The sequence below is a fragment of the Arachis duranensis genome, chromosome 9 (genome assembly GCF_000817695.3).
Source record: "Arachis duranensis cultivar V14167 chromosome 9, aradu.V14167.gnm2.J7QH, whole genome shotgun sequence".
NCBI lineage: Eukaryota > Viridiplantae > Streptophyta > Magnoliopsida > Fabales > Fabaceae > Arachis > Arachis duranensis.
The window spans coordinates 111956324-111970613 of record NC_029780.3 but is presented as its reverse complement, the minus strand read 5'-3'; the positions used below and the strand labels follow the sequence as shown (position 1 = coordinate 111970613).

The 14290-nt window shown below is 33.2% G+C and overlaps 1 protein-coding gene across 3 annotated transcripts; it reads right to left on the bottom strand.

Moving 5' to 3' along the window:
* Positions 1 to 416: 416 nt before the first annotated feature.
* LOC107467423 (actin-interacting protein 1-2) lies at positions 417 to 4934 on the bottom strand. 3 transcript variants are annotated; one of them, XR_008002668.1, is made up of 8 exons: positions 4362 to 4933; positions 3623 to 3784; positions 3187 to 3373; positions 2502 to 2924; positions 1654 to 2061; positions 1282 to 1579; positions 488 to 779; positions 417 to 435 (listed from the first exon to the last, which is right to left on the bottom strand). XR_008002668.1 is itself a non-coding variant. In XM_016086519.3 (7 exons), exons 1-6 carry the CDS (start codon positions 4751 to 4753, stop codon positions 1322 to 1324), a joined length of 1830 nt encoding a protein of 609 aa, XP_015942005.1. In that variant the 5' UTR covers positions 4754 to 4934; the 3' UTR covers positions 447 to 755; positions 1282 to 1321. The 3 variants fall into 3 exon arrangements, 2 of the variants coding, with proteins under 2 accessions (XP_015942005.1, XP_015942004.1); XM_016086519.3 differs by lacking the exon at positions 417 to 435 and having other exon boundaries at positions 447 to 755; positions 4362 to 4934; XM_016086518.3 differs by lacking the exon at positions 417 to 435 and having other exon boundaries at positions 447 to 779.
* Between the last annotated feature and the right edge of the window lie 9356 nt (positions 4935 to 14290).

The following is a 14290-nucleotide window of genomic DNA, read 5'->3' as shown; positions in this document are numbered from 1 at the left end:
TATTCTTCTCAGCTCTCAATTAAGAACCTTGCCCCAATACCATACCAACCTTACTTTTCTAGAAATCAGCGCCAATTAAGAGTTCTCTCTCTCTCTCTCTCTCTCTCTCAATATGGCGACACAGCGAGGGATCACATTATAACTTTTCAAAAGAGAAAACGGAGTTTTCTTAGAACTTGTCCGAAAAGAGTAGATCTTTTTAAAGACACTCGACAAAATTAACTTTCAAGAGTTTTAGTATAATTTAGAACTTGTTTTATTGTGCCCAAGAAAAGAAAAAGTTTAACTGGATTTTAAGTGGTATGTTGACGAGTTTTGACTTTTGACCAGGGGTCATGTACCATTTCAACGCATCTTATTCTTACCGTTAGAGTTGTAGTATTATAGAACGTTGAAACAAAAGATCTTGCTGCACCAACTAATCAGTAGTAAAGACTGCAAATAGATACAGAAAACAAAATCAAATTCAAATTCAAATTGAATTCACCTCTACACTTGCAGAACTGTCTAGTTTCATGCAATTAGGCCTCTCTGTCTAGTCTAGAAATGTGTGTAATGCGGACTTTTCTACGTAAATTACAAAACTGATTGAGAATTTCTCAAGCCCATTCCATTGGCTTAAGAAGGAAACACAATGAAGAAACAACAATGGTAATGCTACAGCATCTGCGACTCACTTCCATCTCCATGAGAATGACATTATCTTATCTCTTCATCTCCCTACTGTTCTCTCCAATACGGGGGCTCACCTTTATCTGCCACACAAGAAAGCCAATCTCCTGCACTCAGACCATAATTTTAATGATGACTTGCATACTATGTACTATGTAGCAAATAAATAAGATAGACAAGGTTGATTAAAGTAAGTTAATATTATGTGTCCCAAAAAATAAAAAAGTTAATATTCATTTCCATCCTCTCTCCTCGTGTTATATATATATAGCTACTCAAGAACCATTAAGAGTTTCCTCCATTACTGAGGCCAGGAGTTCGATTGCTACTGTAATACCTACAAGGAATAAGATTGGTCTAAGCTAAATAAATGAAGCAAAAGTGCTATTCACCAACTAATGGTGGTATTTTGCTAAGAGTTAATTCTAATTTCTTAGGAGTTGCCTATGCAATCTGCATATGTAAATCTAGCTTGGAGACTCGAGACTTCTAGTCCTATTAGAAATCTAGGAAGGGATGATACACCCACATTAAACTCTCCTTACCACTCCAAAATCATTGCAGAATACTGAATATGATCATAAGATAGCTGAACTGTGAATTTCTTACCGCGAACTGCATTAAGCATGGGAAGGTTCTGAAGCTAAGATTACTCAGAAGTTAAAGTCCACATACGAATACAACCGTCTTCGCCTGAACTGGCAACTCTGTCATTATCAACAAAAGTTAACCCATAAACTCCACCTAAATGAGCACCTTTTATGGTTCTGCGGCTTGCTGCTGGCTTTCCAATTTCATATATAATAACGCATGTATCAAGTGAACCGGTAGCTATCAGTCTGCTATCAGGTGACCAAGATAGGCAGTTAATACGTGCAGTGTGAAACAACATGTTATTAAGTTTCACCTGAAATAGAAATGTTTTGGTTATATTTATAAAGCCAGATTAAGGAAGCAGTAATCATGTTGGGCTCAAGTTACCTCTTTGGATTCATGATCCCACACAACAGCTTCACGATTCAAATCAGCAGATGCAAACATGGTAACATCTGGAGAATATCGGATTACACTGATGGCACCTCGGTGCTTCTCAAGGACACTTTTTTCTGTAAGTGTATTACCTGAGACAGAATAGATGTGCAACTTACCATCTTGGCCGCCTACAATTGCTTCACTACCATCAGGTGAAATTGCACAGGCAGTCACAACAAAGCCCAGGTTTACAGTTGACAAAATTGTTGAATCTTTGAGTAAGACAACCCCAGATTCAATTGCAATGAGAGCAAGTTCAGGGATTTTAACTGCAAGACTCACATCCTTAGGCTGACTTCCAATATCAACTTGCTTAGCAGGACCAAAATCGTCCCCATGAAGAGGAACTCTGGATACCTTTAGTTAATACCATGGAATTTCATATCATATCAATTGAAGGCAATAACCATCGTGGCATCATGCTTTGGAACCAAAAGTAAGCTCAATAATATTAATAAATATACAAACAATTGGCTAGCGACAAGTCTGACCATCCAATGATGATCAGCTCCCTCAACAGATTAAATTATCAAAATCAAGATGTCAACAATTTAGCTTGTATTATTACTCTCGAGTAAAGATAAAAGAAATAAAAATACAAAGTTAAATTTTACAACACTTAGATCATTAGCTGATAGCAGAACTGTTAATATTTACATTTAGTTCTTGGTTTCGTTGGTTATTAAGCTGATCACAGGTAAAATCTCAGTGTTTGAAGAAATATTGATGATATTTTTAATGGTGCAAATCAAATAAACCAATTTGATTATAGTGAAGACGCATGTCAAAGCCGTTACCTTGTTGTCAAACCCAGCAGTAATAATTTCTTCTTCGCCAGCTGCTAACAATTTGATTAATCCAAATTGTTTACTCTCAAATTTACCACTATACCCAACGCCAGGAATCCATCTAATGATCACTCCATCGTAGCTGCTGGACAACAGCATCTTTTCACTTCTGTGAAGCAGATTCAAAACAGTAACATTCTTCATGTGGCCAGATAAGGATAAAGGGCTTTTATCTAGATCCTTAGCGTCATATAAGTTAATGGTGCCACCAAGAGAGACAGTAAGCAGATGAGCATTCTGCCAAAGGCAACCAACAAGCATGTCTTCCACTCCGCCAGTTTCCGTAAAAGACAGAGTCTTATTTAACTTTGCACTACCATCCTCAAGAATGTCCCATATTTTTGCGGTCTTATCAGCAGACACAGTTACTACCTGGTATTGATTGTAATGTAATGAAATTTAAAATATAATCAAATAGCAGAATCATAACGTCAAAACACTCATTGTAATGTAATGAAATTTAGAATATAATCAAATAGCATTTGTGTCACCATTAAAATCTATTCAACATATAGTGATTAATCTCTTAAGTCTTAACAATGCTTGACAAGTCGTAAGGAAACAACATTAACCATTAAAACCACAGTTCTGAGGGAAAAGGGAAAATAGAAAATGAGTGAACTTGAAAGCTGACCTGTTTGCTATCAGGACTCCAACTAGCAGCATATATGCTGCCCTTGTGACCATCCCCTGAAGGCAACTCTGCAAGTTTGGCCCCTGTCTTTCCTTCATATACAATTCCCTTCCTATCAGAGCTCACCGTAATAAACTTGCTCCCATCTGGCGAATATCTAACACAGTTGACAAAATTCGAATGGTCCCTGCAGATAAAAATACACAGTATCACTATGATCTACTCAACAAAAAAAAAAAATAAAGTAAAATATGGTTAAACTATGAACTATTCTCAAATCAAATGTAAATAACTAATAATGTGCATTATTTTCCGTGTGTGCTGCACCCAAGAGAAAATGATAAAGAAGGGAAAAGCTCATAGATAGCTTGTAGTATATATCTATTGTTGAATAAGAAAGATAAATATGCAATGCCATATAGCAAATAATACTTACCTGATTGACATGTTGAACTTGAATGGTGGACCTTCATAAAAATTGGCTAAAAAGTCCTCTCCACATGTGACAATGCGGAATGGTCTTGTTGGCTTAAATGCACAACTCAAAACCCGCCGGGAATGGCCATCAAAGTCACCAACAGTAGAACCCGAATCCCACCTTGAAATTACAAAACAAATGAAATTGAAAAATGGGGTAAGGTGGTGAAAAGTTGGAAGCCCACAAGATGCTAATTACTGATAAATTTAAAATTATTGATGTGCCTCTACCAAAATTGTTTTAAATTTCAAAAGAAATAATCCAGATATAATATTTAGTCGTGAACATCTACCCTGACCCAAATTCCATGAGTGGAATATATGATCTCGTGCACTACATCTTTCTTTTATTCATCTGAAAGCTCCAAAGCAAGTGTGAACTAATCAATTTATTCGAAGAGAATAAATTCCAAACCAAATGGCAATACAATCACCAAATACTATAATAAGCGCGCGTGCCCGCTGTGTGTATTGCTCACTCCACACACAAGTTTGTATGCAACTGGTGCGAGCTTACCACGATCGCATTACAATTTACAAGCATCATGTGCTTATGTCACCAAACATTTTATCTTTTTTAATTACATATGAAGGTTTGATTAATGGAACATAATTAGATACTAAGCAAATAGAAAAAAATAGATCGATAAAAATAAATTAGAATCAGATCGAGAATGATGAATGAGAGACACACATACATGAAAGCGCGAACGAAGGACTTGCCCTTGCCATCACCACAGGCAACGATCCTCATGCCGTCGGCAGACCACTGGAGATCATCGATCCGACCCGATAGAACCCGAAACTCATTCTTAAGAACGTAATCGTTGTGTGTTCCCCAGATTCGGATCGTGCCGGAGACGTCGGCGGAGGCGATCCATTCGCCGTTGGGAGAGTAGCGGGCGACGGTGACGGGATAGGCGTGCTCGCCATAGACGGAGACTTTGAGGGGGTTGTCGAGGTTTCGGATGACGACGGAGCGAGCGGTGCAGTAGAGGAAGTTGTTGGTTTTGGGGTCGCCGGAGATGAGGATGCCGCGGCCGCGCTCGGTGGTGGGGACGCAGGCATAGGTCTCCGAGAGAGTGGGCATTGTGTTGGGGTTGTGGTAGTGATGGATCGGATCTGTGGTGCGAGTGTTAGTGAAATATGTGCGAATCAAAGTGCGGAAATGGAGGAATGGATTTTGAACGAGTTGTATCACTTTTCTTCTTCTGCTCAAAACTCCATGGCATTTCAGATTTCCCTTTTTTTTTTTTATTTGGTTCCTGAAAACTTTGCAGGCTATTTTTAATTTAATCATTAAAATTTTAATGGTCACCCTTTAGTCCTCAAATTTTATAAATATGACTCATATTAATTTTAATATAATTTAAAATACATAAATATTAATAGAATGTTGTCACGCTAAAATCAGTAAAATAATAAAATTTTAATTTTGGTGTTCAAAAATTAGGTTATACTGTTGTAGAATATATAAATAAGAAAAAAATAAATATAAAATAAAAAATATAAATAAAAAATTTTAGTATTAATATTCACCAATATTCTTATCTTACTATAATAAAAATAATTTATATATATTTACTGATATTAATATTATATATGTTGCAGCTTGTCGATACGGGACACGTCGATACATGAATTTTAAAATCTTATAAGATACGAGGACATACATACATATAAAATATAAAGTATTTTTTTAGATAAATCGTAATGATATTTTGATATTTTATTGATATTTTAAAATATAAATTAATTTTTTAATTATTTTTATGTGGAAACTCAGGTGCAGTCTATTTCATGTGAAGTTGATAGTTGATAACTGTTAAATAATTTGACAGATTTGACTAAATTATCATCTAACTGCTCTCAGCTATCAACTTCACAAGTTAACTGCACCCGAGTTTTCACCTTATTTTTAATGTCTTATTTTAATTATATCAAGTATTTAAAATATTTTTTGTTTTCATAAATAATAATATATATTATATCTAAATTTATTTTAAGAATATATGTTAAGAATAAGACTAGACACGTTAACACATGATGGTATTTAGGTGTGTCCAAACATATCCGGAGAAGAATTTTTTTGCTTTTTATTAAAACACGGTTGGATACAGCAGACACGTGTGTTGGACGAGTATCGACGAGTATCGTGTCTGACACTCGAATACGACAATTCAACGAAGTGTCCGTGCTTCATAGGTTGCAGCTTATACTTACTGAGAAAAGAAAGAAATTTATACTATATATATGAAGAGAGGATTATTTTATTGCTTCTGTGTGTATGTATGTAAAACTACATTTCACTATTTATATAGGTAAAATGCTTACTTTTTCAATACCTCTTTAATATCATTTACTTTTGAGAACGTGAGCCGCCCATAATAAATAATAAATGGGCATCCACAACATCATCTTTATCACAACACTTCTCCTTTGATAACCATTTAAGATTATGCCTCGTTAAAACCTTACTAAAAAAAATTCAATGGGAAAAAACTTTAGTGAAGGAAAAAGAGTACAATATCTTTTGATGGGGATTACCTCATTAAAAACTTTGTCAAGAAAAACCCAATAGAAAAAATATCTGATCAAGGAAAAAAGAGTACCAGTCTCCCCCTCTTGTCCACATCGTTTAATATCTCGAAATCAGCGCATCCCAATCTAATGTACCAATTTTTCAAAAGAGGATTTTGGAAGTGACTTTGTAAATAAATCTGCCAAATTATCGCTTGAGCGGATCTGTTGAACATCAATTGTTCCTTGATTTTAAAGATCATGAGTGAAGAAAAATTTGGGAGAAATATGATTTGTTCTATCACCTTTGATGTATCCACTTTTAAGTTGCGCAACGCATGTTGTATTATCTTCAAATAGAACAGTTAGAGCTATCTTATGATCAATTAATACACATGATGACAGAATATATTGGATCAAACTCCTGAGCGAAAAACACTCGCGACTTGCTTCATATATCACTAGTATTTCAGCATGATTAGAGGATGTTACTGCAATCGTCTGTTTCGTGGATCTCTATGATATAGCTGTACCACTATATGTGAACAAGTATCTTGTTTTAGATCTCTCTTTGTGTGGATCAGACAAGTATCCTGAATCTACATAACCAACTATTTGTGACTTGGATCCATATGGATAAAACAACCCCACATCAACCGTTCCATGAAGATATCGAAAGATTTGTTTGATTTCATTCCAATGTCTTTTGGTTGTAGAGGAACTATACCTTGCTAGTAAATTTACCGCAAATGATATATCAAGTCGTGTATTATTAGCAAGATACATTAGCGCTCCAATGACACTAAGATATGGTACTTTAGGATCAAGAATATCTTCATTTTCTTTTTTAGGACGAAATTGATCTTTTTCCACATTCAAAGACCTTACGATCATTGAGGTACATACTAATAGATGCGACTTATCCATCTAAAATCTCTTCAAGGTCTTTTCTGTGTATGTTGTTTGATGAAAAAAGATCTCATTTGTTGTATGTTCGATTTGCAGGTCGAGACAAAATTTAGTATTTTCAAGATCTTTCATCTCAAACTCTTCTTTTAGAGCTTTTATAGTTGTTGGAATCTCTTTAGGGGTTCCAATAATATTTAAATCATCAACGTACACAGCAATAAATCCATATGCAGATTTTTTACAAAAACATATGGGCAGATATCATCATTCTTGAATCTATTTTTTGCTAGATACTCAGTAAGATGATTATACTACATTCATCCAGATTGCTTTAGATCATATAAAGGTCTTTGCGATTTAAGTGAGTATAACCCCTGTATTCATTGGATGATTTAGATATCTTTAATCTTTTAGGGACTTTCATATAAATATCACGATCTAATGATCCATATAAGTAGGCTGTTATTACATCCATTAAATGCATATGTAGTTTATGATATGCAAATAAACTGACCAAATAACGCAATGTTATTACATTTACTACAGAAGAATATGTTTCTTTCTAATCTATATCGAACTTTTGTGAAAAATCTTGTGCCACAAGTCGAGCTTTGTAGCGTACAACTTCATTTTTCTCATTTTGTTTTCTCACAAATACCCATATGTATCAACAGATCCAAAGACTTCACGTTTTGCAAGTGAATCTAACTCAGGCTTTATAACTTCTTCCCATTTTGGTCAATCATTCTTTTATCGGTATTCTTTGACTGTTCTTGACTCAAGATCCTTACTTTTATGCATGATATTTAATGTCACATTATATGCCAATATTTCATTGACAATTTGTCTTATTTCGGTCCCATTTTTCTCCTATAAAGACATAATTTATCGAGATCTCATCATTTTCACAATTTTCAGGTACCTGAACGTCTTCTGGTGTCAAAACTATATCAGAATTTTGGACAACTCCAGATGTCTTTACAATGTCTTTATCTTTTTCAACAGGAATAGTATTTACCTCTTTTCTTTTTTGAGAATTTTTGTCTTTGGAACCGACATATCTACGATGTTTCTGGTGTGAATTTGTTTCATTGTCCACTTGTCTAACTGGGACATCAATTCGAATTGGGGTATTTTTAGCTGGTATATAAGATTTGGTTATCCTATTTGCATCAAAAAATGTATTAGACAATTCATTTACTATTCTTTGCAAATGTATAATCTTTTGAACTTCTAGTTCACATTGCGCTAATGGAGGATCTAAATACATCAAGGATGATGCATTCCAATTAAGTTCCTTTTCAAGAAACTTATTCTCTCTCTCTTAATGTTGAAAATTTTGATTCATCAAAATGACAATCTGCAAATCGAGTTTTAAACAAATCTCCTATTTGTATTTCGAGATACATCACTATGGAGGGAGAATCTTATCGAACATATATCTCCAATTTTCTTTGGGATAATGGGATCCCATTTTGGTGCGAGAAGGTGGTGCAATGGGAACATATATCTCACACACGAATATTCTTAAATGGGAAACATTTAGCTGCTGACCAAAAGCTAATTGCATAGGAGAGAACTGATGGTAACTTGTCGACCTCAAACGAATAAGTGTTGTAGTATGTAAAATAGCATGCCCCAAAGTCGAGGTTGGGAGATTTGTTCTCATAAGTAAGGGTCTAGCAATTAATTGGAGGCATTTAATAAATGATTCTGCTAACCCATTTTGTGTGTGAACATGAGCTACTAGATGTTCAACGCTTTTTCTGTTAGCCATACAATAAACATCAAAGACTTGGAAAATAAATTCACCGGTATTATCAAGATGAATTACTTTGATTGGAGTTTTGGGAACTATGCTTTTAATCAAATAATTTAAGCAAGTAATCTCGCAAACGCCAGGTTGCGAGAAGACAATAAGCACACATATGACCATCTCGAATATGTGTCTATTAGAACTATAAAATATCTAAAAGATCTACATGGTGGATGAATAGGTCCACATATATCACCTTGAATCCTTTTTAGGAATTCAAGGGACTCAAATCCAATCTTTACTGGCGATGACCTTAAAATTAGCTTTTCTTGAGAACTTGCAGCACAATAAACTTTACTAGATTTAAGAATCTTCTGGTTCTTTAATAAATATCAATGAGTGTTTTCAATAATTCTTTGCATCATGGTTGTTTCCGGATGACCCAATCGATCATGCCAAATTATAAATTCATTTGGGTTAGTAAACTTCTAGTTTACAATTGCATGTAATTTTCAGTTGCACTAATTTTAGTATAATATAACCCAAATGAAAGTGAATGTAACTTTTCTAATATAGCCTTTTTATTTGAATCATGAGTTGTGATATATAAGTACCCATGATTTTTTTATTTATTGTTTCAATATGATATCCATTTCGGTAAATATCTTTAAAACTCAAAAAGTTCTTTAGAGACTTGGTAGATAATAGTACATTATTTGTTATGAATTTTGTTCCTCCGAAAAATAAAATTATAGCTATTTCGGAGTCTTTTATCACATTGTTTGAGGTAATAATAGTATTAACATATTTTTCTTTTGGTACAAGATGTGTAAAATATATGTTACTTTTGAGAATGGTATGGGAATTTGCACTATCCGCAAGGCAAACATATTCACTATATGTCCTTACCATTTTCTTCAAAGACAAATAATAATAATAACAAAATGAGTAAAAGTATATGAGCAGTAAAATTATTTTCTTGATTGAAATTATTTTTTTTAAAAGTACTGTATATAATATCATATACTAAAAATTTTATTATTATTTTAGAACTTAGCACATTTAGTAATTTTAAAATTCATAAACGTAAATATTTTATTAAACATTGTTTATATACATGATATATTCATACTTGAAACTCAAGATAAAACTTAACAAAAAGTTTCTTACATTATTTATTTACATGAGTACTTATCAAACTCACATATTAAACTATTTCATCATTGATCAAATGATCAATATTTCCTTTAGGATCCTCAAAGAAATCAGATACTTCATAATGAGTGGTATAATTTTTAGCAACATCATTTGAAACAAAATTTGTCTCTTTTTCTTTGTCATCATTTTTCAAGGATGCTTGATAAAGATCAACTAGGTGCCTCGGGGTACAATAGGTACGCGACCAATGACCCTTTCCACCACAATAGAAATATTTACCCTCTGTTGATTTATTTTACCCATTGTTTCTTTCTTTATCCCACTTTTGGTGAGATCCTTTTGTTGTGAACATAATTTTTTTTCTTCCGTAATTTTTTGGTTGCCAAAACCTTGTCATTTACCTCTTGTGGGGTAGTGATTTACTGCATTAATTGCTTCAGGAAATGGAGTGGTGCGCTTCATATTTTTTCAAAAGCAATTAATTGTTGCGTTCAGCAACAAGAAGGCAAGAAATTAGCTCAGAATGTTTTTTAAATTCTTTTTCTCGATACTGTTGCTGCAGAAGCACATTCGAGAAGTGGAAGGTCGAGAAAGTTTTTTCTAACATGTTATTATCAGTTATCTTTTTTCCACATAATTTAATTCGTGAGGTAATTCGAAATATTGTTGAATTATATTCATTTATGAATTTAAAATCATGTAGACGTAATTGCGTCCACTCATATCGGCTTTGAGGAAGTTTCACTGTCTTTTGATGATTATACTTTTCTTCAAGGTTTTTTCACAGATCTGCAAGATCTTTTAGTGTGAGATATTTATTTTTCAATCTTTCGTCAAGAATTCGAGATGACGACAAAGAAAGATCATGGCTTTGACTTTATCATTCTGGGATGCATTATTTTCAGTTTTAATAGCATCTCCAAAATTCATTAAATCAAGATGGATTTCAGCATTTAGTATCCATGATAAGTAGTTGTTTCCAGATATATCAAAAGCATTAAATTCAATATGAGAGAGTTTTGACCTAATGAAAATTTATTACTTGAGTCTTCTTAAATTTTGATCAGAGTCTCATGCCGATAACATGTTGTAGAATAAATAAATAAGAAAGAAAAATAAATATAAAATAAAGAAATATAAATAGAAAGCTCTAGTATTAATGTTCACCGATACTTTTATCTCATTATAATAATAGTAATATACATATATATATATATATATATATTTACTGATATTATATGTTGCAACTTATACTTATAGAGAGATAGATTAAAGAAAGAAAATTTATACTATATATACGAAGAGATGAGTATTTTATTGCTTCTATACGTATGCAAAATTACATTTCACTATTTATAGAGGTAAAATACTTGGTTTTTCAATACCTCTTTAATATATTCACTTTTGAGAATATGAGTCGCTCATAATAAATGAGTATCCACATCATCATTTTTATTATAACATATACTACTTATTTTTAGAAAACAAATTTTCAATAAACATCATTCATAATATTATTTTTTTAACTATTTGAAAACAATATTGTTTTACAAAATTTGTTTGTGATACTAAAATGGATCATATTCACAAAATTTAAAAAAAATTAAAATTTTAAAAATTAAATTAAAATTTACATATAAATTTAAAAATTAAATTGAATATTTATCCCTTATCACTGCCAATTGTTGAAGTTTTTAAAAAATGCATTCAGACTCAGAGTGTCATCTAATTAAAAATTGTCACGTAATCATTATTATTGACTTTAACAAGGGTTAAAATTAAAGTAGGCCTACTGAAATTTAACTTAGCAAAATTTATTTTGTTTATAAAAACTAGATAATTTCTTCCAAATTCATGGTAATTTTGTGGGTAAGTTAGCCTTACACATGTGTCATCATCTAAGCCATTAATAAAAAAAAAATTTAAACTTTCATTAATTGATTCATTAAATACTTTCACATTACATTGTATTTTATAGTATTTACATTATACCACACTAAGTATTTATACTGTTACATAAATGGGTACAATATACAAATAATTGATTTTACAAATTCTTCCCCAAACACCATAAAAATCAAAACCTTCCCCAAATACCATTTCAATGTCTACAGCTTCTTCTTCTTCTACCTCTCAAAATACAGTTCGAAGGAACTGCTTCTTCTTCAACCTCACTGCTTCTTCTACCCTTGTGTCTACTTCTCCTTCTTCTCTACCCTTCCTGTAGGTGATGGGTGTGATTTTTCCAGCGACCCACTCGAAAAACCTTCCCCTAATACTGCTGTAATCTCCACAGCTTCCTCTTCTACCTAGCTGCTCCTCCAACTGTTCCTGTAGGTGAAGCATTTGATTTTTCTGGTGACCCACTCGCAAAACCTTCTCCCAAAAACCGCTTTAATGTCCACAGCATCTTTTTCTACCTCATTCTTCTGATTTATTTGGTGACTCATCGTTAGTGAACCGACTTTTTCGAACCCCATCGAAAACCCTACCTACTGCTTCTTCGTCTAGGGTTATGCGGGTGTCCTTTTTTGTGACTCACAGGCAGAGTGAAGTATTTACGCAACCTTTGCATGATTTGTTTTGTTATTCACTTTCTTTAATCACTGTTGATCGAAGTAGATTGTTTCAATTTTGAATGCAATAGTTGATAATAGTTTTCCATGGTGGTGTTTAATATTAATCAAATTGATGGCCAGTGATGCATTCTCCTCAAACATGAGACGAGGCATAGTCGAAGCTGGCGGACAACAGGAACTAATAGCTGACTATGCAAGTTCAATTTCGCTGTAACCTGGGAATGTAAAAGATGGTGTGGCCCCAAAATGCTTCTGCGGAAAATATGCCATCTGTTACATGACTAAGATAGACACCAACCCGAATAGGCTATTTTTGGATGCCCATTGTTAAAGGTAAGCATGCAATTCTTCATGTATGATCACTAAGTTTATGCTAAATTTGGGTAAATTTTGAATTTTTGGAATGGAGGCTTAGAATATAGATTTTGGTTATTTTTCCTAGCTCAAGTTGTTGTGGATGTGATTTTGAATTATTTGGAATGGCATGCCTATTGGTTATGAAAATGATTTGATTTTGTAAGCGATTTGCTATTAAATTAGATTGATATTGTATATAATTTGATATTGGTGCTGGTTAAATTTGAAGAATGATTGAGGCATGAATTGACATGGAACCTGATATGATATAAAAAATTGCTTTAAAATTTGAAAGGATTTTTAAGATTTAGCCTTTAGGGATTAATTACAGTCACATATGTGGATTAGATTGAATTGGAGTGTTTTATACAACAATACATTCATTGTGTTCTATTTGATTTAGGTGACAGAAGTACATTGCAAATTCTTTCTCTGGGTTGATGACCACATTGTAAGGGTCAGAGCAGGGAAGGCTAGAAGGGGATCGGGTGATGGGAAGCAGAATCATGTTGAAGAACATTTGGGAATGAATAACCTGATAGCACATGTAGAGGAAAGAATAGTAAATCTAGAGAAGCTGCTGAACAAGAAAAGTATACAAGCAGAGTTGAGGAAGAAGACTAGAGAAGCAGCTGCAAGAGAGAAGGAGGCTTCATCAACAAACTCTAACCATTAGATCAAAATTGGAACCTGAAGCACCTCTATTAGGTTGAGAAACTTAAGAATAATTTCCTTCTTTCAGAATTTTTCTGCTAGAATGTAGACACACAATTGCTTGAAGCTTTTAAAGCAAAATTGTCGATGTCGTTTTTTGAAATGGGCAACATGGTTGGAATTTGATTATGTTTTACCTATAGATACGTATATGTTTTTTGGTATTTATTTTTGTGACTTAGTTATCAAAGTTCCCTACTAATTTCAGTAGCATATGAAGGCTAATATGTTGTAGTAAGTCAGCCCGAATACCAGAAAATAACAATCTTTTTATTAGTGACACGAATGCTTAAGATTGCAGTCATGTTATAACTCAATCTTCGATAATTCTGTAAGAGTAGGAAGGAGAAGGGCATGACAATATAGACTGATGATTTGGTGACTTCCATGACAAATCATGCAGCCACCACAATAGATAATTGACAAGATCTATTTTTCTTCTTATATACTAGTGTGCAGCATAAATTTTAACAAATGAGAGAATGAAGAAGCTGAAAGTCAACTAGAATGTTATGTTAGGTTTGGGAAATTTGGTGAATTGCAACTTGTTAGTCAAGTTTAATTGCTTTTCTTTCAGAAAATTTCCTGCATAGGTTTCAAATTTCTAATCCCTTGAACCTAAATAAATCTTAAC

Coding starts and splice junctions, on each gene's coding strand:
- LOC107467423 (XM_016086519.3), bottom strand. CDS start 4,753: ATGCCCACTCTCTCGGAGACCTATGCCTGCGTCCCCACCACCGAGCGC. Junction 3,785..4,361: donor TCCTTCGTTCGCGCTTTCAT/GTATGTGTGTCT, acceptor TGTAATTTCAAG/GTGGGATTCGGGTTCTACTG. Junction 1,580..1,653: donor GGGATCATGAATCCAAAGAG/GTAACTTGAGCC, acceptor TTTCTATTTCAG/GTGAAACTTAATAACATGTT.